Consider the following 24,545-nt stretch of genomic DNA (forward strand, 5'->3'; position numbering starts at 1 on the left):
AATGCCTGCTAGGAATATTTGTTATTAAAGCAGTTTTTAGAAAATAAACCAATCGGGCTAGCTCATGAGATGGATTCTGATAAAACTACATAGTTATATAAATTCTTTAATATCGAATCCCTGAGTCTAGATTGCTTCTTATGGCTAGAAACCTCTGTAACCAGCAGGTCAGGAATGGAAGTAGAATCACAGTTGATGAATTTTCTGACCTTTGGCCCAGTTATCATAAATAATGGTTTCAGTCTAGAGTCAAAGCCCTGCCCTAATTGGTGTGGAAATCTCAAGGTTGTTCAGCCAGGCAGTTCCTCCTGTTTCATCTGTCTCTTCCCTTGTGTTCGTGTGATCATTGGATCGGCTCACTTCTGCCTTGAACCTTCTCTTCATTCGTACTTAGATACCTTTCTCCACTGCCCTTCCTTCCACTTAGCTATTTCTTGCACGTTATCTTCAGTAAGCTTTTCTCTTCCCTCACTAATGAGAATAGAGATAACAGTTTCCTCTGGCCCCTTCCTTCTGAACTGTGTCACTCCTGTTTAAGTCACTTTGTGAATAATGTTAACATGTTATTCATGTACTTAGGTATTTATTTATGTGCAATCATCGGCCTCCACATTTCTCCACACCTCCAGAAGCCCTTTGAGAAAGATCATGTCTAACAACGTGCACATGGAGGCAATTCAAGAGGGATCACTGAAGATCAGATGTCATACTAAAAAAAAACTAATAAATAATCTCTGAGCTCTTTCTTTGGTGCTGTTTTCCAGAAAGATTAGCTGAAAGTGCATAATTGTGCAACTGAACTGTGGGAGCCAAACGGTGGGAGGAGGTGAGCAAGGGATGTGACAGATCAGGTGAGATTATGTGAGGAGAAAACCTGTCATCCATGGACTTCAGAATACATTTCACAGACCTTCCCTTAACTAGGTATTTGGAAATCTCCTAGAGGGAGGTGGGGAAACTGAAGCAGAGAGCCAAACCAACCAAGCTGTGAGAGAGGAGGTCACAGGAGAGAGAGGAGCGTGGACTTCTGGCCTCAGTGGACATCCGCTTTGCTCCCTCCCACAGGGCTCTGCTGGGGTCATTAGGACCCAGGCTGTAAATCACCAGGTGGCCTGTAGGTCAGGGCTCAGGAAGGTCTGCAAAAACTCACCCCAGTGTTGTTGCATCTCTGCCACTGAAATGACTGTTAACACCAAAGGATATTTACAAAGGAAAGAACAACGTGATGATTTAAATCACTATCAATATCTCTCTTAAATTAGGCAGTTACATTTCTCTAAGCCCCATGAACCAAGGTCTGGGATATAGCTGTTCAGTATGAGATTCTTTGCGTTTCTTCTGTGTACAATTTTCTGGTCACTGTAACTCTAAAAGGAAAACAAAACAAAACAAACAAGGCAGTTAAAGAAAGTTCAGAGATGAATAGCCAAAAGTGTTAAGGAGATGGAAGGACTTCCAAATAAGACTGTTCTAAAAATAAATGGGGACCTTTAAAAAAAATCTGTGGTAAAATAATACATAAAATACAGTTTACCATTTTAAAGTGTACAATTCAATGGCATTTAGAACTTTTACAATGTTGTGCAACCATTACTGCTGTCCCGTCTCTAAAACTTTTCGTCATCCCAAGCTAAAACTTGCTTCTATGAATTTGGCTATTCTAGGACAAATCATACAATATTTGTCCTTTTGTGAATGACTTATTTCACTTAGCATAATGTCTTCAAAGTTCATGTATGTTGTATGTATGTGTCAGAATCTCCTTCCTATTTAAGGCTGAATAATATCTTACTGCATTTATATATCACATTTAGTTTATCCATATCCACATTTAGTTGGTGGATACTTGGGTTGTTTTTACTTGGCTATAGTGAAAAGTAATGCTGCTACTAACATTGGTGTACAAGTATCTGAGTCCCTGCTTTCAACTCTTTTGGGTATATACCTAGGAGTAGAATTGCTGGATCATGTAGTAATTCTGTGCTTAGCTTTCTGAGGTGCTGCCAGAGTGCTTTCCACAGCAGCAACACCATTTTACATTCCCACCGGCAATGCATGAGAGTTCCAGTTCCTCCACATACTTGTCAGCACTGGTTATTTTCTGTTTTGTTTTATTTTTAACAATAGCCATCCTAATGGGTATAAAGTGGCGTAAACCGAGACTTCCTACCTGGAGAAAAAGGACTGAAGGGAAATGTAAGAGCCTGTAGTTGTAAAGGCTTCAACTTGGATGTACACAGACATGGTCGCCAGAGTCTAAAACTTTAGAATTTAGGCAGGGACGACTTAACAGAATTTAACAAATAGCACAGCACAGGTACTGAACAGACCACAAGGCCATCAGTCCTACACCTTCCTCTTCCCCTGGCTGGGGACCCTGATGAGATGAATTCAGAATAATGAAAAATCCATGTTCCTGCACCAGTTATGTTATCCCATAATAGGGACATAAGCTCAAATATAACCATTCTTTTAAAAATTTAGACACTTTCACTAATGAGTAGCTAAGAAAAACCAACAATTGTGTGCAATTCACCCCCATATTTTTGAAATTGACATTGGAGAAGACAGTTGTGCCTCTGTTCTTACCTTCAAATAGCCTGCCATCCTGCGTTTGAAGCTCTCTGGGCTCCTCTTGGAGGTCCTTTTGGCAATTCAGAGGAGTGAAATCGATATTTTAACTATTTACCATTCAACAGATATTTATTGTGTACCCACCATGTGCCAAGCCTTCTGATAAGCACTCCAAATAGAATGGAGAGCAGGGCAGACCATCTTAGTCTTCACAGAGCTACGATTTAGGAGATGGGTCAGATAATTTCTCCCACAAATAGATTTGTAATTCCAAACTGTGTTTTGTTCTATAAAGGAAAAATACCTGAGATATTTGTCTCCTTTCTTTCACTGTTCACACGACCACTGTAAGAAATCTGCTTTCTTTTCTCTTCAGGAACCTCCAAACAGGTGGCTTTGCGTGGGAGGGAGAGGTAGAGAACAACGCGTATAGCAAGGCTACCGGGGTGGTCCCCCAGCACAAGTATCACCCCACAGCGGGCAGCTACCAACTCCATTTTGCCCTGCAACAACTTGAACAGCAAAAACTTCAGTCCCGGCAGCTTCTGGACCAGAGTCGAGCCCGGCACCAGGTAATTCAAGATAAGGCTTTTCCATGTGCCAATGTCTTCCTTCTGTTGGTTTAAAAAAAAAAAAAACTGATGAGCAATATAGGAACAGTTTCTCAAAAGTTCACCAATGCCTCCACCTATGGCTTGGGTGGCTCATGAGGAATCAGCACGAGAGGAAAAGATGTTCTGAAGCCATATGTTGGCTTTCTTTCAATTGAATGTTTCTCCGCAAAAATCTCTTTTGTAGTAGTATTTACATTCCATGTTGCATATTAGTTCAGTAATTTCCCAAAGGGTCTAATTCCCAAGTACTGAAAAGCTAGCATTTTAAAGGTTTTTTTCCAAATATACTACTTCCTTGCTGTCGTAGACTTGGTGCATATATTAATCCTTCATGATCTATCAAGACTTTCAAGGAATAAGTAACTTTCAAGTTCTTACAAGAATGGTCTTAAGTTAGGTTGTTGGTGCTCTGGTTTGACAGTTTGTATGCAAAACAAGGTACACAAAAATCCTTGCTGTCATGGAACGTACTCTCGTGAAATATTGATTCCCTACTCACGGTCTATAAAATGACAAACTCCTGAGTATATGTATAAAGGAACTGTATAAGTTTGTATTCCACTAGAGTATCAGTATGGCCCCAATTACAGAGAAAGAATGACTTCATAAAAAAGTCAGTCCATGAAGTGTTAGATTTTTCTTGATGATTCAGGATTATTATCAGAATCAGTTACATGTTCTACATGTTCTGTTGGGCTGAATCCTTACTGATTCTGTGAGCTTCCCTGATACTTGGTTATATGAAGAAATAGCTTGTATCAGCTTTATCTTTTGTCATTTGCTCTTATAAAAATGTATGTAGTGTGCATTTAGTTTGCACAAAATTAATATTCACTCAAAGGCTAAGGCAGCATTTCCAAAAGTTTTTTTTCCTTCTGAACAAAACAATTATTATCCTATCTTTACTTGCATTTTCAACTACCATCCAGGTCTGGACAAATTTTACTTTTTCAGTATCATCACTTGATCATCTTTATCTGTGATAGCATGCTCTGCATGTTACATTTAATTCATTGTAATTGAGGAATTGTAAGTGCAGGCGTTTCTGAAGTAGTTCTTTAGGTCATTTTTACTGAAGAAAAATCCTGACTTCTTATCTGTAGAAGGTGGAATGTAACAACACCACTCTGCCCTCAAGTAGACATTTCCTCATTTAGAAAGTCTTTGGAGGCATTTAGGCCAGTTTGCATTTTCACAATTGAAGACAGAAAAATATGGTTGAACAATAATCAGTATTGAGACTGATTATTGCAAAAAACAAAGAGCTTTATTTGAGATCTTAAGAATTCCAATTCAGAAGACAAATTCTGGTAAAAAAAAAAAACAAAAGATTGTTCCAGGGAAGAGAAATAGTCAAGGGCTTACAAAGGCAAAAGCCCCAAGGTTGTTCAAGAATTATGACTGACCCTGATGTAAGAAAGGAAATATCTGTCCTTAAAAGATAGTCTGTTAGGAGTTTTTTTAGGATAAGGGTCCAATAAATAAATAGGCTGTCACGAGTTATTTCAGAGTGTAAGGGTCCACTAAGTACCCTGCATTTCTGGAACATTGGGCAGATGTTCTGGATGCCCACATTAAGACAAGAAGTGGTCCAAGTTCAGATTCCATCTGGACTGAGATGTGCAAAAGGCATACTTCCTCAGTGGCCTCCCAGCTCCATTTTAGACAGCTCTCTTAGCAATACCAACTCCATTTTGATTTTCCTTCCACAATGTATCTTAGTTTTTTTGTTTTAATCTGTAAATTTCTGAAAACTTTTTAAAGTTCTGACCCAGCCACCCCATCATTCAGAGTCCTTAAGAGTGCCAACTTAGTCAGATGCTGGATAGTGGAGATAGCATATATAGCCTTGTTTCCCTTATTTGAGTATAATCTGTGGCTCTAATGAATCTAGACAAGTTGGTCCCTTTTAATGCTTGTGTACTTTGAAATGGTGGATGATTAAAAAAAAAAGGTGGTTGCAGAATGCTGAAGTTCTGAGGAAAGAGACAGTTGTGCTGATTTTTCACTTTTAGAAACTGCTTCATTTGTAAGTCCTTCTCATTCTTTTGATTAGCTTCCAGCAACTCACATTCCTTTGAAAATTCAGAGTACTGCTATTCTTGTGTGGATTTTTTTTTTCACTGAGGATTATACTGATTTAGTTTTACTGAACTATGAAGTATATGGAGAATATGTTTTTTAGAATCTGTCAGAATACCTGTTTTAGGGAGGAATCAGAACTCCCAAGAAGAGAATTATCTCATGTCTTCTGGTGAGAGAACAGAAAATCATTTATCATAGTTTTATATATGTTTGTAACATCATTTTATTTTTCCTCCTGTTCTTCTAATTCACAGTTGATTAGGTAAAAATGAGTAAGGGTGAAGTTTGGGACCGTGGGAGAGAGTGAAAGAAACTAAATTCTATTAGCTTGAAGAGTTTAAAACTAATAAAATAGCAAATAAGATATGAAATGTTCTCCTATGAAAACTATTTAGTAGCTTAGAGCACTTTGTTTCCGAGGACATCAAGAAACACTCCACAGAAGGGCAAAGCCCTATTAGACTTGTAAGCCTCTGTTCTTAGCTTACCTTGTGACTGCGCTAGTCCTGATGATTATAATTACAACCAAATTGTTGGTTGAAACATGGTTTCCATTCTTAGTATGTCCTATATTTCTGTCCTTGGGTAAACTGCTTTAGAGAGAGATGGTTTCTCTGATGAACATCTTATCCCTTTGAATTCAGTTTTCTAAAGTGAGGTAGCCATTGTTATAATTAACAGTTTGGTTGGTAATTGCCTGTTTGAGAGCAGTGAATTGAAATCTGATTTACCTAGTATTCATTCACAAGAGAAACCTGTTTATGGACCAGGACATTAAAAGGGGCTTTGTATTGTATTATGTTACGTTACATTACGTTACATTATGTTATATTATACACGGACAGTGCCTTTCATAGTGATCGCCTAACAATATTGTTGGAAAAATCACACAGTCTTTCTTGCATTACATGCAGAGGAAGTTCATCCTTTTCAGCACTTAGATAGCCACCTTATTGAAGATACTAATTTCAAGAAGGAAAACTGATTCGAGATACGAGTTTGGAAATGGGCATCTCAAACCATTCATGCAGCATAAGCTTTGCTCTTCATCTCTGTCTAGCATTTCACTGATAAATCTAGAAATTGTCATGTACTGAATCATCCCTACAAAAGACTGGTCCTGGAACATGGACATGGGAGAGGAGGTTCACCTGGAGCCACTGGCAGAGGCTTTCAGAGCCAGAAGTAAAAGGAAATACATGTGATCCAGTCCATTTGATAGCATTCTATACAAAATAAGATAAAATTGAAACTAAGCTGTTACACACTGATGGGGAAAACTAGTAATTAAAAAAAAAAGACATTCTAAATCAGAGGAGAACTTTTTCTGTAAATGATCATATAGTAAATATTTTAGGCCTTGCCAGCTGCATCGTCTGTGGCAACTACTCAGCTCTGCCAAGGTGGAATGCAAACAGCCACAGACAATATGTAAATGAACGAGTGTGGCTGTTTTCCAATAAAACTTTATTTCAAAAACAGATGACAGGCTGGATTTGGCCTGCAAGTCCTAGTTTGCAGACCCCTGGTTTTGAGCAACAGAACCCCTTGGAGGGTCTGTTGAAACGCCAATTGCATCTCGTGATGCCATTTCTGATTCAGTAGGTTTGGGCTGGGCCTCAATTATTTCCATTTCTAGTTCCCAGAGATGCTAAGGCTTTTCTTCTGGGGACAGCATTTTGAGGACCACTGAGCTAGAGAGAAAGAGATTAGAAATGTCTCCACTTCATTATTTGTTTTCTGTCTTTTGGAAGGGAGACTGGATTTGTTAAAATTTTGTGTTGCCCTTATAAAATTTTAGACAATCTTTTATAGGAACATTGTTCCCATCTTTCACTTCATCTACCACAGTCTCCTGACAAGTAAGTTTGCCAAACTTGAAAACTTCTGCTTATTCTTTTTATCAGGGTATCTTCTGCTCAGCAACCACTGCTCCCAGGATTCAAGTTGTATGATGGCTGAGAGATAAGTAATGGCACAGATTCCTCCCTCTTTGTTTTAGTAATAATAGCCAACATTTAGTATGCACTTACTGTGGTCCAAGCACTATTCCAGGTGCTTTACATATATTAATTAATTTAAAATGAGTTTCAGGATGGTTGAGGAAATTGCAGGACCTTGGTAGCCTGTGGGTGGTAAAGTTAATCTCTGTGTGGATATATCCCAATGTGTCTTCTCTCTGGTTTTCCTCATTACTTCCCACTTCCTTCTCATACTGGCTTCCCGCCCCTGAAGGAGAAGGGTAAAAAAGTCTTCTTTCAGCTGAGTCGGGGGACTTTCTTGGGCAGCAGTGGCTGCTGGTGACATCAGCATGAGGAGCCCTCCCTGCCGGGGTCTGTGAGGAGGGCTGCACTGGCTGTGAGGGCCTCACAGCCCGGCTGACCTGATTCTAATTGCCGACATTGAGCTGATGTTATTCTTGGCCCAGGGCAGAGTGATTACTCAGTAGTTTCTGTTAAAGTGATCCTTTGTTAAACCTCTGCTCCCAGCCCCCATCTCTTGCCCTCCCACTCTCTTCTCTGCCTCCTTCAGACTGAAAAAAAATCCCCAAATGCAGAAAAATTAAGGACATTTTGATGGCCAAGGCAGCACTGCTGAAATTTCTTTAAACAACAAAGGAAGAGAGGGGGGATTTTTAGTGCATCATAATTTTTCACTGGTTCCCAAAGCCCTTCAATTTTTAGTAGACTTAATTTTCACCGTTTTTAAGGTAACTCAAGGTCGGAGAAAACTGTGCATCCTAAATTCTTCCCATCCTTCCATGCTGCCTGTGCTTTACTTCCTGCATCCCACCATACACAGCTTCATCAGACTAAGCTAGATTCGGTAAGGGGCAACAGAAACTAAAGGTCCAAAACAAGCAGGACCCGGGGCCACTCAGTGTTCACCTGAAGGGGTCCTTCAGTATGATGGCAGCATCTTGAGTGCCATACGTAATGTGCTTTCTGCTAATGGCGTGTGTGAACACAGTGCAACCTCACAGGTGTGGAAAAGATTCCCATATAAACACAGCCAGGTCTTGTTATTCTGCTCCTAAAAGTTCATTGCATGTGTCTAAAAAAATTCTGCCCCCTTGCAGGAATGAATCCTGTTTCTCCAAGCCTTCAGCTGCTGTGTGTTTGTGTTGTGGGGGAGGGGAGAGAAAGAGAAATTCAGCAGGCACCCGGCTTCTGCAGGCAGCCAGCAATAACACGCTAGCTCCTCAGCACTGGCACGGGGCTGGGGGGAGCAAGCGAGCCGACTCGCTCTGCAGGGGGAGTCTTTCTACATCTTCCTAATGAGGGTTTGGGTGTTTTTGTTTTTGTTTTTTTTTTGCCTTTGCCTTCGTTTGGTTTGGGGGGCTTTTTTGTCCAACTTTATATTTTCTTCTGACCTTTATCAGCAATTCATGTAACAGTTTATAGCTTGTTTGTGATTATGGTTTTCTTAGTACCATTTGATTTCACAAATTTTGCCAAACCAAACTCTTCTTACCTAACAAAAATACATTGAAAATACATGAAACAATGCACGGAAAACTACATTCGGCTGTTGGGAAATAGGCACTGTGGACAGGCTTTGGTGTCAGATAATCCTGTTTAAACCTAAGCTCATGACCTGGGACAGGTTATTTAAACTCCCTTGAACTTCAGTTTCTTTTTTTCTAATGTGGTGATGATAACGTGTATCTGTGGGTTATCATGAGGACTGCAGTCCTGAGGAGGTTGCCAGGTGCCAAGCACTGCACCTCGATTCGTGTTTGTATTATCACAGAGAACCGTCACAGCTGCTTTCTTGTTAGCCCCATTTTACAGATGTAAAAACAGAGCATCACTTATGGGACTGTGCCAGGGTCACAAAAGTAGTACGAAATGGAAGAACTGGGATTTTTGAATCCAGGGCTATCAGTCTCCAGCATCCAAGCTCTTGGCTATCATGCTGTATACTACCTTCCTGACAATACTCAAGCATTCAAAAAATAATAGTTAAATTTATTGCTGCATAAAGTTTAAGTTGCAATTCCTGCATTCAACAGGCACTTATTGCCACCTATAAAACTGCGTTTGAAAAGTTATTCTCAGGTATCTTAACTAGTCTCCTACTATTCATATATGTTGTTGCAAAAGAGAAGATTTAATTAAATGTAGGTTATCCCAGTTACCTCAAAGCCTTAATTAAAGAAGTGTCTTGAGAAGGTGTTCCTGGGCCTAAAGCACTTAGAAATACCCACACTTTACCGTCCCTTGTGTTTTATTATTTAGGAAGAATGTCAGGGACCACTGACTTATGCAGTATCGTGAATATGTTCTAGAAGTTTGGAGATTCAGAGCACATGTGTGGGTTGTTATTAATAACATAGGAATTATCTCTTCGACTATCATAATGTTTTAAATTTTATTTCTATGGTGGTGCTTTTGAGAAGACTGTCAGGAAACACAACTGGTGTCCACAAATGTGAATACCACAGGTGACACTTTTACATGATTAACATCATGCTTGCATTTTCAATACCATAAAATCTGATTCTTAAGGCATCGTTACAATATAGACATCACTTCATTATGCTGATTAATTACTACTAGTAATAGGAGGAAGTCTCCTGGTTACTACCAGGTTATTTTCTAAGTTGTTGCTAAAGTAGTGTCCCTCTGGAATCTTAGAGGCAGAAAGGTGAGGGCAGGGAAATGGACATATAATGCGTGCCTCCTGTGTGCCAGGTATAATATTATCTCCATTCCACTGATGAGGAAACTGGTGCTCAAAGAGTTTAAGTAATTTACACAAGATTGCACAGCTGACTGATTGCAGTCATAATAGTCAAACCAGGTCAGAAGTCTTCCAACGCCCTTTTCTACTCTACTTCTCTTCCCCTTGAGTAAATGACTCTTCATTTATTCTTGTTTTACACATTTATCATCAGCCAGATAAGACATTCCAATTATATTAGTGCTGCTGCTGCTATACACCCATATGCAATATAAAAGAAAAGGTCAATGCAGTGAATCAAAATTCAGAACTCCACTTGGTTGTGGGCATGTTAAGAGACAACTGTTCAGCTACCAGCTGCTTGGGATCAACCTTGTTTTCTGTACGTTCTTAAAATGTGGTTTTGCTGTAACTGCCTGGTGGCCAGTTTCATTCCCTCCCCTCACTCTGTGACCTGTAGGTTTTTTCTGTCTGTGGGCATATGAGGGACTCACAGAAGTAACTTTGTATGAGATGATGAAAGACTTCATCTTTAAACATAAAGAACCCTGTTCATCTACGATGGATGCAGCCACGGGAAGAAACTTCACAGATAAATGACAGCAAAGTCTGTGTAAGATGAGCAGGAGATGAGCATGTGAGATTTTTATCCAAACAAATCAAACTATAATTTGAAGACAAAGACAAATTAGATATTTATTAACTCTGAATTTAAAGTTGTAAAGGAACTTAGAAATTGCCTTGTCTAATTATTTCATTTTACTCATCAGGAGATATAAGACATAAAGACGTTGTCAGGAAAACGAGGGTCCTGAGAGATAAATAATTTGCTAAAACTACTAGTAAATAAAAGATAAAAGAGAATTGAAAATAAGGCTATGAGTTACCTTTTTTTTTTTGAACTCTCAGTCTGGGGTCATTGCTGATCTTTTGAAGTTACCTTTAAATATAATACACACTCACACATACACTTACACATTTTAACTTTCAAAATAAGTGACAAAGATTTGCTTAAAGAAAAATTTTTTTCAACCTTTCCTTCTTGGAGTAAAATCTCTGTCTTTTGCTTGCATCTGGTGAAAATTGAACACATTGCTAAGTTTGCTTTAGATTTGCTTTGGAAGAGAGGTTTGATTTCAATGGATTTGCTTTAAAAAGGGAGTCAGCACAGCATAAACGAGGAAGGCAGTATAGTGTAGTTGGGCTGTGAAATCAGACTCCTCCTGGGACTTGGATCTCACTTACTGCTTAGTAGCTGTGCCATCATGGACAAAGTATGGAACCTTTTGGTGCCTCGGTTTCTTCCTCTGTATATGGAGGTGGTGATAGGACCGCCCTCAAATGGTTGGGAAAATTAAATGATGTAATAACATGTAAAGCACTTAGAGCAATGCTGACCATGATAAAAACTCAATAAAAATTCATTGTTCTTATTATTATGTATTACTGTTTTCTATTGTGGTAAAAAACATAAATTTATCTTTTTAACAGTTTTTAAGTGTGTTATACAGTCTCATTAACTGTATACATATTGCTGTACAACAGATTGATAAAACTTTTTCATCTTGTATGACTGAAACTCCATACACATCAAACAACCCCTTGTTTCCCCCTCCCCCGGCTCCTGGCAACCACCACTCTACTTTTGTGTTTCTAGGATTTTGATTACTTTAGATACATTATAAAAGTGGAATCCTGTAGCATTTGTCTTTTAGTGACTGGCTTATTTCACTTAGCATAATGTCCTGATGTTTCATCCATGTTGTAGCATATGGCAGGATTTCTTTCTTTTTTAAGGCTGAATGGTACTCTATCACGTACATGTGTATACCTTTTCTTTATCCGTTCATTGGTTGATGGTGTTCAGATTGCAGCCACATCTTAGCTATTGTGCATAATGCTTCAGTGAACATAGGTGTGCAGACGTCTCTTCTATTATGTGTTACTTTTAATGTTAAATATAACATAGTATTGTAATTTCATCTTGGGTTTTAGTTAAAATCCCTGTGCCAGAAACAAAATTAGTTTAGATGATGTTAAAGAAGGTGGTTAGGAGAAGTTCAAGACTCACAAAGTACTAATAGCTATGTTTTTTAAACTAACATTTACTTATTTGGACAGCTGAAAATTATATGCAGATTAATTTGTTCACAGTTGCTAGAGGGAGCTCTGAGGAGAAAGAGTAGAAAGAATGATTAATAGTACCTGGTGAAATGGTTAAAAGAATAATATGTTAGTCCAAAGGCATGTAAATGTCTTATAAACATGGAAAAAGGAAAGAGACAGTATTAGCATCAAATTATGAACCAGCTTTCTGTGGGACCCATAGTATTTCCTTATAATAATCAAGGAAAGACAAGGAAATTATCCTCCCAGACATACTGATTGAAATGTAACTGGTACAACCTTTACAGAGGGCAATTTTAGAGTATGTGTAGAAAAGACTTAAGCCAGAAGAAGAAGGAGCCTTCTCATCTAGCCATTCTCCTTGAAGGAAATTATTTTAAGAAAATGATCCAGCATATGTCAAAAGATAGAAATAATATGATGTTTATCACAACACTATTCTTAAGAAGCAAGATAAACTAGAGACAGGCTTAATATGTGTTTGTGTGTGTGTGTGGTTTCAAAGGAAGCATAAGATTGAAGGGGTCCTACTTTTCCCCACTTAAAAATGTATTAGGAACATATTTCCATAATTGCAAATATACATCTACTGTGGCAGTTTATAGTATTCTGCTGTTGGTGATTGGTTAGGTAAATTATGATAAACCATGAAAGAGAATAAACATCCATTAAAAACAGTGATCTAGATCTACCCTTATAGATAGGGAAAAATGCTCAAGATAGATAATTGAATAAAAAAAAGGAATCTCCAAAACATCAGATATCATATACCATGTTTGTAAGGCCACAGAAATACTTGTAAGTGTATAGAAAATAAGTGATTATACACAGAAAAAAAAGTCTAAATGTTACCAGAGGTTATCTCTGAGAGTAGAATTCAAAACTGTTTTCCTTTTTCTAATGAACATGTATTTAAGAAATTAAAGTGTTTAAAAAACCCAAAAAAACGAAGGGGAAGGGTATAGCTCAATTGGTAGAGCGCATGCTCAGCACGCAAGAGGTCCCAGTTCCATCCCTGGTACGTCCTCCAAGCAGAAATCAATGAAGAAACCCAATTACCTGTCCCCCAGAATACAAACAATGCGAGAAACGTGTGTGCTCTCATCTGTTCCATAAATCTATATCTAAAAACAAAAGCAAAAACAAGAAAAAAACCTTGGTCTGCCAAATATTGCTGAGCATTGAGGGAGAAAAAAATAGAAAGCAAAACAGAGTTTACAGTCATAGGAGTCTAAATTTGCCATCAGAATATAAGCTTCTACCAATGTATGACATTAATTGGTTGTCTTATTAGAGCGGGAGGTGGGGCTGCTGTTGAGGGAGTGTCATCCATGTGATGTCGTAGGGCTAGTCAGTTTCCTTGGGTTTTCTGATCATGGGCTGCAGCCCTGGGCTTAGCCAGCTGCCTCATGGTAGTAACACACCCTCAGCCCAAGATCAGTTCAACTGTCTTATTGCTATTGAGAAACCAACTCAGAGACACTGTTGGCATCTTCAGTTTGCTTAGATGCAGAAGTCTGAGACACATAAGTATATTTGAATATGTTTTTAATGACCTGCATGGTTTCTCAAATGTTAGCAAGTACAGTTGATTTAGGGGCTGCCTAAAGCACATATTTTTCAGTTGGTTGGTAAATAGTAGTTTCTCCTATATTGTTCTGTCCCAGGTAAGCACCTGTACTTGGATCCTTTAAAGTAGGTCACTTGAACTAGCAAGAATCTTCTTTCCTAGTTGCTAATGGAGAGGGAGCTTCTAGTTGGTTTTAGAAATGGAAGGGTATGCTGGAGGACTTCTAACATCTTTGGCAGCTCAAAGTCCAGTCTTGGGTACTTGAGTCATCAGTCTGTCTCTCTCTATGACCGATAGCATCTGCAGGGTTGCCGCCCATCCCTGTTGGGGAGGTAGCATTGCCCAGTGCCTTTTTGCAGTACCAGTGGTTGTACTCTGTTTCTCTTGCTCAGCTTTCAGTCTTGTCCCAGCTGACAAACATTGTGAATGGACGACAGCCAAGAACTGCATTCATTGTGGGACAAAGGCCTTTTGGAAGCTTGCTTTTGCCAAAATAGAAACAGCTACCCTCACCCTCACCCTGGCCCTGGGCTTTTTAGAGCATCATATGGTTGCCCAAAAGACGTAGTATGTTCTTGGCACAGAACAGCTCTGGACCTGGATGTAATAGGGTGAATGATTAGCATCTTACCTGCTCAGGAAGATACCCCATCCCTGTACTTCAGCTGCCAGAACTAGAAGTGGCTTTGTGTGTGCTATGTAACTTTTATCCTAACTTTATCCAAGTTAGCATAAAATCTCATATGGGAAAAATAATGCCTCAAAGTGTTTGCTCTTCTGAAATCAAAGTAAAGGGGGTTACAAAGTGACGTTAACCCACTCACATAGAGATTAACATTTGCCTAATTTATCTCCCTTCATTTTCAAAAAAAAAATGAATTTAGAGTTATTTCACTGCAAAGAGTCTTCCAGCTCTGCTCCATCACCACAAAGCCTGAGTAAAGACTAAAAGGAGTGTTTCTCTGGAAGGAATTAAAACACACACACACACACACACACACACACACACACACAACCTCCCAGAATTTAATCTCCAAACAGTATTATCTTTCTAGTACGAGAGCCCAGATCTTGCTTCCCTGTAACCTTCCAAGTTGCAGTCTGTGTTCTGTCTATCAGAAATTCCTCCTTCCCACCCACGAGTACCCTTCTGTTGTGGGAGAAGGAGGGCCTTTCCAGTCTTTTGCCTGGGGCCAAGCCAGCCCTCAAACTGTGGTTTTCTCCGAGTCTCCTTGCTGAAGCGTGGCTGTTTCCCACACCCAATAAAGAAGCAAAAGTCTTATATCTGTTGACCAGGTCTTGCATGGATGCCAGTGCTTATAACAGCTCTCACATTGCCAGGACATTGACTGATGACAGTGCGGCCCCTGTCCCACGTTGTTAACCCACAAGTGCAGAGTGCTAAGATTATATATCCAAACCTCACATTTCTTAGCAATTCTGCAGAGAGAAGTTTATATAATTCTTCTATTCATTTATGAATGAATATCAGGACGAAACAGTTCACAGAATCTGTCATTGGTAGAGTTGTAGGATTAGGGCCAATATAGGCCGTCATGGGGGAGGCCCGGGGTAGCTGATTTCTGCTAATAGTCTAAATGCATCTGTTTATATGTCTGCTTCTAACATTGCCTGAGTACTTTCCTGGGTTTCTTCTTATCAGATTTGATGACTTTAGTCTCTCATTCGACTTAGCCTTGGCTTTGGTGAAACACCTGGGGATGGACTTGGCTACATTACTGACTTCTGGGAATTTGGGGATGGCATAGAATTGTAATCATTTCATTATCCATTCAATATAAGAAGAGTATGATCACCAAACAACAAATGAGAACATAGAAGCTTTTTCCTGTGTTTGGAAAGACTGTCTCCTTTTTTGAGGTGCAGTACTTTTATGTTACATTAAGGCTTAAACAAACTTGACTCTTTGGTAGATTGAGAATTATATCTCAGCTCAGCTAGGATTCCATGTAGTTGCCTGGAATAAAATACCCCCCACCCATGGCTTAGACAAGTTAGAGATTTATTTTCTTTTCCCCACATAATCAGAAATCTAGAGGTGAGCTCTCTTAAAGTCCATGGTGCTATCAGGAGCACATGTTCCTCCTGTCTTTATCCTCCGTAATTCTTAGCAAGTGACTTCCACCCTATGCCTGTCCACCTCTAGTTGGATATGCATGTTACAGGTAAGGAGAAGAACAGTAAAGGGCAAAAGCTGTGCACCACCCAACCCAGTCTGCCCCCTTTAAAGAGCTTTCCCAGAAACTGCACCTGGAAACTTCTGTTTACAACTCAGAACTATGTCACATGGCTATCTCAAGGTATAGGAGAGACTGGGAAATGTAATTTTTAAGCTGGGCACACATTATTACCCAAACAAAATCAAGGCAGTTTTATTAGGAAGAAAAGAAGACGTATTAGTATCCAGGCAAATGAGTCTCCCAAGTAATAAATTCTCCTATTTTATTTTACTTTGTTGTTTGAGGTAAAGACTGATCTTATGACTATGGAACATCAATGTCTAAAATTTGCATATAGGAAGGTGAATTTGCTTTTGTTTGGGATCTGTAGAAGGGCTTACCTACACTTTGTGGCTGAGTATGAGCTGAACACGTAACACACTAGGCACTATTTAAACTCCAGAGGATGGTCCTATTGCAAGATTACATCTCTATGTAAACACAAACTTGTCTATTTTCTTGTATATGAATTTAGTTGTTGCTTACAAAAAGAAAATCAGTAGTTGATTTAATGTGAGTTTTTTTTCACTCATGGGGTAAATGTTTATTAAGCACTTTTTATACACAAAGCATTCTACTAGGGCCTGTTAGTGAAGCAAAAATTAATTAGATATAAATCGAGGCATTTCCAGTATGTATTGTCCAGAAGGGAAAAAAAGTACATATATAAATGGCTGTAATATAAGGTAGAATGTGCTAAATGTGATAAGACGCAGCCAAATAAGTTTTTGTAAGCGTTCAGAAGAGGAAAAGATTATTTCTGCCAGAGAGAATTGAGTATATATGGTCTGGAGAACCTAAACATGTGTTTTCATTTTACGAGTTTGCTTTTGCAGCTAGTGAGTATCATCATAAGACTAGAAAAATATGTTGAAAAATACGTAACCAACTACCATTCACAAATCATTACAGATAAGCCGACTTACATGTCATCCCGCCCTTTGGTTCCTCAGGAAACTGAGGTGGTGTTTTAGGAAGGAGTGGAGCATTGAGTGTCTGCTGTGTGCCTGGTACTTGGATTCATTTCAAGAAATCATTGTTGAGTGCCTGGGCTGCATTTACTTGTGTGCTCTTCATTTAATCCCCAGCAATCCAGTAAAGTAATTTTAATTGCTTATGAGGAAGCTAATGCTCAGAGAGGTTAAGTAACTTGAAAAGGTCACCCAGTTGATAAGTGACAGGGGTTACATTTGAGCCCAGCACATTTGACTGCAAAGCCATGCTCCTTTCCACTTACCTTAGGCTCTTCCTTTCACTGTTGATCTACTCTGGTTTTGTAGCCATAATAAGTGATGAACAGTCAATTCTTTCTTCAACTCAGTCTAATGGCAATTCCTTTACCTAGCTGGTTGAAACTTGGGCTTCATTTGGATACTTTGATTTGTACTCAGGGTTAATCTGTTACCTGCTTAAATCTTACTAGAACTCGACTTCCTTTTGACTTTTCAGTAATTTATTTTTATAATAAGTAACTACATAATGGATGTTACAAAATTCAAAAGGTACAAATGATACACAGTAAAAAATTAGTTTCTGTTTCCCCCTGGCCCCTAGCTAACCAGTTCTTTTCCATAGAGGTTATCAGTTATTTAAATATCCCTTTAGAATTGTTCTGTGCAGATACCAACATGGTGTAAATGTTTGTATGTGTGTATTGTTGCATATATATGTATGTTTGTGTACATATATATATTTTTTTTACACAATAGAAGCTTACTGTACTCATTGTTCTCATCTTGCTCTTCTTATTCATCCTTTTATTTGTATTTAGATGCCCCAGGAAGATTTTTTAACAAAAGAAAAACTCAAATGAATTTGAAATACGGTTAACTTGTCACCATGGTACAATGTATTGAATAGATGTTCTTACTGGCGGCAGTTCCCTCACAGCACGAAAAATCTAACTCAGTAAAAATATTTTTATTTCCAACAGCTCTTTACTAACAGTGGTTTTCCTCCTCTATTACTCACCCAGTGAACTGGTTTATGGATGGCCAGTGTAGAGCCCTTCAGCCCTCATTCTGATTCCTGGTCTCCTCCCCATCCTGAACTAGGCACCTTTCAAGCACTCTTCAATCTAAGCTCACTTACTGGGATGTAGTGTTCACCACCAGAAGCCTGGGATAGCCCTTTCCTGCCTCTCTCTTCCCTCTCAGCTGAGCCTCTCTCACAGATTTTAGGACCTCAGATATGGAAATGGTGCTTAAAAGGAATGGGTTGCTTTTGAGCCAATGGCACAAGGTAGCCTCTGCTGTACCCTTTGGTTACTTGTTCTTGGAGGGTTCCTGAATGCTCTCCCTTGGTGTTAAGACTAACCCTCTTTGCCTCCTTCTACTCCCACCCCACTACCCTCTCCCATCTCTCCCCTCCTGCCTCCCCCATACACACTCTACAGTACTGCCCTCCTGGCTGTGCCCGTGGGTTTGGGTTTTCCTTGGTTCCTCTTCCCTGGTTAGAGATGGAGGAAAGTAAACAGCTCCTTAGTTTCCCTCTCAGGTGGTTTGCAGAGATGAGGAACATCTCAGCCCACTTTGTCTGTGTGAAAACGCCCTGATCCTCTGCCTCTGAAATCACTTTGTTCTTTGTCAAACCTCTCAGCCAAACACATTCCCTCCACACAAGACCCCTCGATCACCCACGTATCAGCCCAGCCTGGGACTTTTGGACACATTTTCCTGAAATGGGACATTCCAAGGCATTAGTGTAGAAGGGCTGGTTAACATTGGCTAAAGCCACCTGGTTCATCTTTTATATCTTGAAAAATAAAGTTCATAAAGGACAAAAATAATACCAGTAAAGTTTACCTAAAAGGTGAATGTTTCCTGAGAGCATTTGATCTGATTCCTTTTGGCCTCGCTGTGAGGAAATTTCATTTCTCCCATGTCTCTTTAACTATGGTGCAGACAGGTGGAAATCAATTGCCAGAGATCCTTTTAATAAAAAGTCCTAAGTAATTTGTCAATTATATTATTTTTCTCCTAATATTGTTTTACATTTAAAGCTTTTGTGATGCATGCATATTGAAAGCAGTGTTAACAGGATTGAAGAATCAGTAACAAAACTTGTGACACACAAAAAAACCTGTCTCTAATGAAGTAAATAAGTTGTAAGAGTTTTTTTTAAGCCTCTCTCTGAGGAAGTACACATTCACATACATCCTTACAACTGATACATGTTGGTGTTTGTGATGTTTAGATGGCAGTTTTTAGGTCTTTATTTAGTATATCTAGGCTTACCCTCTGAGCAAAAATACCCTTGTTTTGATCTTGTATGCATGTATAAACTAGTATTTATTGTAGTAATTTTACTTTGAAAGTGTTCACAAATGTAAAGTCTTATGCTAATCTTTAGGTCATCAAGGTGTTACTACACCAGCATTCTACAATAGCCCTCCAGGTTGGCCCTTGGGCTCTGTTCCAGCCTCCTCGCTCCTCAGTCTCTGTTTGCTCACTGTGCCCCAGCCACACTGCTCCGTCCTTTGCCTCCAAAGTGCAAACCTTCTAGAGGAGTCCAGAGTTCTGTGAGTGAGCTCGGATTGAGTAGGCTTCAAGTCACTTTTGTTCTGTGCTATATTTCTAGTACTTGACACCCAACAGGAGACACTCATTAAATACTTGTTGAATTTAACAATGAAGGGATAGTAAGACTGAGAAAGACCAAATGCTTTTCTAATTCTCACATATGGACCAATACATGGTACCCAGCTGCTCTGATTCCTACCCCGGGGTACTTTCAATAAGACCATCTCAACTCTTGGCGTCAAGGTATTTCCTGTCTCTCAATCTAGACCTGCCCTGGCATTACTGGAGTTTTTCATTACAAATTACTTAATTTTAACACTTTCCCTTTTCCTTTTGTCCCACTTCAGGATTACAAATCAGTTATTCACTTAGTTTGTGAAGGTCATCTTCATCAATCATTTTTTCTCTTTTTCTCATAGGCGATCTTTGGCAGCCAGACACTACCTAACTCCAGTATGTGGACAATAAATAATGGTGCAGCTTGCAGAATTTCAAGCGCCACAGCTAGTGGCCAGAAGCCAACTCTGCCACAAAAAGTGGTACCACCTCCAAGTTCTTCCTCCTCCCTAGTCCCCAGACCTCCATCTAATCACAAACAAGTCCTCAGAAAGGCAACATCCCAGAGGGCTTCCAAGTAAGTTTCCAGTAATCTTCTGTTCAGTTTCTTCTGAGCTTCTTCACAATTCTGTTTTAATAGTGCTCTTTGTTTATGGAGGCTCTAGATAATTTTTCCTGAAATGTTGAAAACAAGGAACACCTGATGGGGAATGAAGGCTAACTCTGGTTCTCAGCCCTGGCTGCAAATTAGAACCACCCAGGGAGCCATTAAAACGTGGTTGATCTCTAGGCTCTACCCTGTGGGAGGGGCAGGCACTGTGCCGTGGGGTTGTGTTGAGAGCTGCCACTGGCAGGGTTCAGGTCACTGCTCACCAACTCTTCTGGCCTCTACCGGGAGCCGCAGTTGGACAGCGCACCAGGTGACAGTGCTGACTGTGTGGGCTTGGAGGGAGGAAATGAAAACTTCCTCCTGGCTGTATTCTTCTTTCAGTCATTCTACACAATTAGATCTTTTCCATATAAAGTTCAACACGTTTCCCTCACCCACACTCTTGCTTGTTCACTTTTAGGTATTTGAAAGGGAAGACAAAAGATTGGGATTTCATAGGAGGGATTAACTTCATTGACATTAGTCAGCTGGCTCTGTGTAGGAACAATGTTTTGGGTTTTTTGTACGTTTTTTATTGAAGTGTAGTTGGTTTACAATGTTAGTTTCGGGTGTGCAGTAAAGCAATTCAGTTATATGTGTACATGCATACATTTTTTTTTCAGATTCTTAGAAACAATGTTTCTAGTACCTGTTGTCTACCTCTTTCACCTCAAAAAAGACATTTCTGTTCATGAATCACATTTTTTTAGGTCACATCCTTTGCTCTATCTCCAGCCATTTTTCACTAGTAAACCAGAAATAGACTGACAAAGAGTGTTGGTTCTAGCAGCCCTTCTCTATTTAAAATTGGGAGATTTTTCAAAGATGTCTGGATGAGGCAGGCATTCCCCAATGGATAAACACCTGGAGGAGATTTGTGTATTTCTTTGCTCTCATTAAGACTCTTCATTCACTTGTCCTTCACAAAATCAACTTTAGTTGTAAGAAGGAATCCTAGGACATAGAAAAAGCAGTTACTGTTTTTTTCCCCCTTGGATAGTGAATCAAATTCGGGATTTGGGTTGAAAACAACCCCTTGTGGTTGTTTTAATTATATGACTACCATTATTCATTTATCCAGCAGATATTTATTCAGTGCCTACTAAATGCCAAGCACTGTTCTAGGAATAATTGGCATTATAATGACTTTAATAGAGTTCTCTGGAACAGTAGGGAAGGGCAATAAGAAGGCTGTAGTTCATGGATGGAGGCTAATAGCACAGTAAGAAGGAAGCTGTCCTGGGTTCAATCTTTAGTATCTCCTTTATTTATTTATTTATTTACTTATTTATAAATTGAAGTATAGTCAGTTACAATATGTCAATTTCTAGTGTACAGCACAATGTCTCAGTCATGCATATACATAGATATATTTGTTTTCATATTCTAAAAAAAAATTTTTTTAATTAAAAAAAGTAAGAAGGAAACTGTATGGCCCCTCACCCTAGAAGCCTTAAAGACACAGCCCTCAGAGCCAGGCTGCCTGTATCACATTCCCCCTCCACACTGTACTGACTCCAGATCGTTGACAAGTTACAGATTACTTAAACTCTTGGCTTCAATTTTCTTATTTGTGAAGTGGGGATAATAAAGAGTATCTGCTTCATAGGACAGTTGATAAATATTGGCAGAGCTGATACATGTATAGTATATAGAACAAGACCTAGCACACTTAAGAACTCAATAAGCCTTAGTAACCGTGGTAAGCATTCCAAAACCACACTCTGCTTCCCAGATTTGAGAAGCTAAGTAGGGAAATCAGGGAGTCGGTTATGAATGTCAAACTTGCCGGTGGGCTCCTTGTTTGTGGATTCTCCGATTATTGCCAACACCCTGAAGTGGCCCGTGGTGGCCCCTGTGCCTAGCTGGTCTGCTGGTGGAGAAGGGGGCTCCATCAGCAGGCAGCAAGGCTGGACATTTGAAGAGACTGCTCACTGCCCTGAACTCACTGCTGGCAGCCAAGCTCTTCAGCCTTCTGAGATAGAATCGCAGCTCCACGGACAGACTTTGCTTTGCTGCATTTTTGTGGTTTCTTCTCTCTGACAGGCAGGAGTGTGGGAAAACCGGAAACAGCTCAGCACCAAAAATGCATAAAAAGGGGGGGAAAAAAAGCAAGATTTCTTCAGAATTTAAGAAATATAATCCAAGTATCAAAAGGCATGCTGTGAGGCGTTGTTCCAGGAAATAGTTTCCAATTTGCCTTTAAAACTCTAGCACAAGTCTCTGAAGCTAAATAAGTTAGCACTAATGGAGACCTTAACATTCTCTCCCTTACATGTACAATGTACAGTGTCATGAGAGCCCCACTGTTTTCAATATTCTTCTAACTTTTAGGAAAAAGAATAGCATTGTTTTCATCTGAACCAACTCAATGCAAAGCTCCCTCTGGGAAGTACCCAGATAAATTTTTTTAAATAATCTTTTTATTTAGAATTATTTTGGATTTACAGAAAAGTTGTAAAGATAGTACACATAAAGATAAGCACACTGAGTTTCCCCATTGCTAACAGCTTAACGGCCATGGTACATGTGAAGAATGTACCACACTAAGGACTGCTGTTGGTACATTACTGTAAACTCAACTCCATACTTTATTTGGATTAATGAAGTTATTTTTAATATAGGGAAACCTTTCATGGCTCGTGAAATCAGGATCCCAAGTATCAGTTGATACACTATTCTTATCGTTCTAAAGTAATTCTTGTTCCTAGCCAGCATAGCAAGTTACTTAACATCTGTGTGACTTAGTTTCCTATTTAAACTAGGGATAATGATAATACCTCATGGGATTCCTAAGATGAATAAATGAATTAATGTCAAGTACAAATACAGGGCCTGGTTAATGCTAAGATGGCATTTCAAGAAATTTTCATGTAATTTTTTGCTTTCTTCTTACAAGATGTGTTGCTTCATTTGCTTGGAGCTTGTTGTGGCTTTATTCTGGCTCAGTCCAGATTAATCAGGAACCCTCAGTTATGACTGATCATACTGAGTCACACTCAGGAATGCCATAGTTGTCCCAAGAGACACAACTAATGAGAAGTTGTAATGAGCTTTTGACTGTGCCAAGCCTTGTGTTTTTGGGTTGAACTTCAAACTTCTCCTAGCACAGAAGTTGGCACTGGACAAATATAGAAGCAATTTCCAAGAGCATCAAAGTTTCCACATCCTAGAGAGTTGAATTTAGAGAACAATAGAACATAAAAGATGGAATGTCGTTTGGATTTTGGTGCAGAGGGAGTTGAGAATCAGAACAGTGGGGTCCTGTTTCTTTATGATAATAGTCAAGTTACTTTCCCTCTAAAGGTTTCAATTTCCCATCTGTAGAACAAAAACCACTGTCCCTACTGAATAATTAACTAAAATAACTTGTTTTCAGTCTATTCTGTTGAAAGCTTTTTTATGAGCACGTTTGTTTTTTAATCCTGATGCTTTACAGCCACTTTCTTCATCCCTTCTTGGTCCAGCAGTGCTTTGTTATAGTTCCCAAATTCATATACGTATATTTCCTTTCGTTAAATATCATTTGTCAATTCTGTGAAGAGAATGACTTAGAATTTTTTTTATTACCTTTTCCATAGTGCCAATACCCTTTCTTGATTTTCCTCTTGAAGGCTTGCAACACTTCATAATTTAGAGCCCACTTCAGAGCCTCCTTTCAAAATTATTTGTGGCATTTCTTCCAACAGTCAGCTGAGCTAATAAGGATGACAGCCTAGGAACAACTGCATGCATGTGAACTGTCTCTTCCTTGTAGAAGACCTCGTTTTTCAGAGCCAGAATCACACTCTCCAGGAAATATGGAGAAAGAAACCTGAGAAGATTCAAGTTTGCCAGAGACATGGGCTTAAACTCATCGACTGGGGATGAATTTGGAAGGGCAGGGTCAAAGCTGTTTACCTTGGGATTTCTCTGCAGAAAGAAAACTGTGTAAGAAACACCAGACTGAACTAAAGGGCTTTTCTTTAAATAGCTGGGATTATCATTCCTTGCCCAGGTTTTAGGATATTTTGTGTCAGGGTGACCTCCGTGGAAATTGAATGCAACTGCTGTTCTGTGTCAGCACCCAGGACAGTGGTGTTTGCTGATGGCTGTTAGGGATTGGGGGAGAGGAAAGCAATCGAGAGCCCAAGAGTAGTTGAACCAAACACCAATTAATGTGACCTGAACATTTGGTGATGTCAGTGATATGATGAAGATGCTCAGAGATTAATGTCAAGAAAAATATAAAAATAAGGATCAGGGAAAAAAGTATACTGTATCTTTTTGATATATGAATCATTAACATGAAGCAAAGTGATCAGGATTTCTAATGGTCCAAAAGTAGGTTCTTGATCTGAGCACTGAGGATCTAATATTGTAGGTTTACCATCTTCTATCAGCCTTTCAGCCTTTTATTTTGTGTAATTTCAAGAAATATAA

At 39.3% G+C, this 24,545-nt stretch overlaps 1 protein-coding gene across 10 annotated transcripts in view; it reads left to right on the forward strand.

The window, feature by feature from the left end:
* TTLL5 (tubulin tyrosine ligase like 5) overlaps positions 1 to 24,545 on the forward strand; it is a 255,265-nt gene that overhangs the window by 173,166 nt on the left and 57,554 nt on the right. For 9 of the 10 annotated variants that reach the window (XM_072963451.1, XM_072963454.1, XM_072963449.1 and 6 more), the window contains 2 exons: positions 2,951 to 3,146; positions 19,837 to 20,051. In XM_072963451.1, the coding sequence (XP_072819552.1) occupies positions 2,951 to 3,146; positions 19,837 to 20,051 (411 nt within the window). Of the gene's footprint in view, positions 1 to 2,950; positions 3,147 to 19,836; positions 20,056 to 24,545 lie in introns of those variants that run through there. The other variant, XM_031679271.2, reaches the window with a different exon arrangement.

Source organism: Vicugna pacos, chromosome 6 (assembly GCF_048564905.1).
Source record: "Vicugna pacos chromosome 6, VicPac4, whole genome shotgun sequence".
Lineage (NCBI taxonomy): Eukaryota > Metazoa > Chordata > Mammalia > Artiodactyla > Camelidae > Vicugna > Vicugna pacos.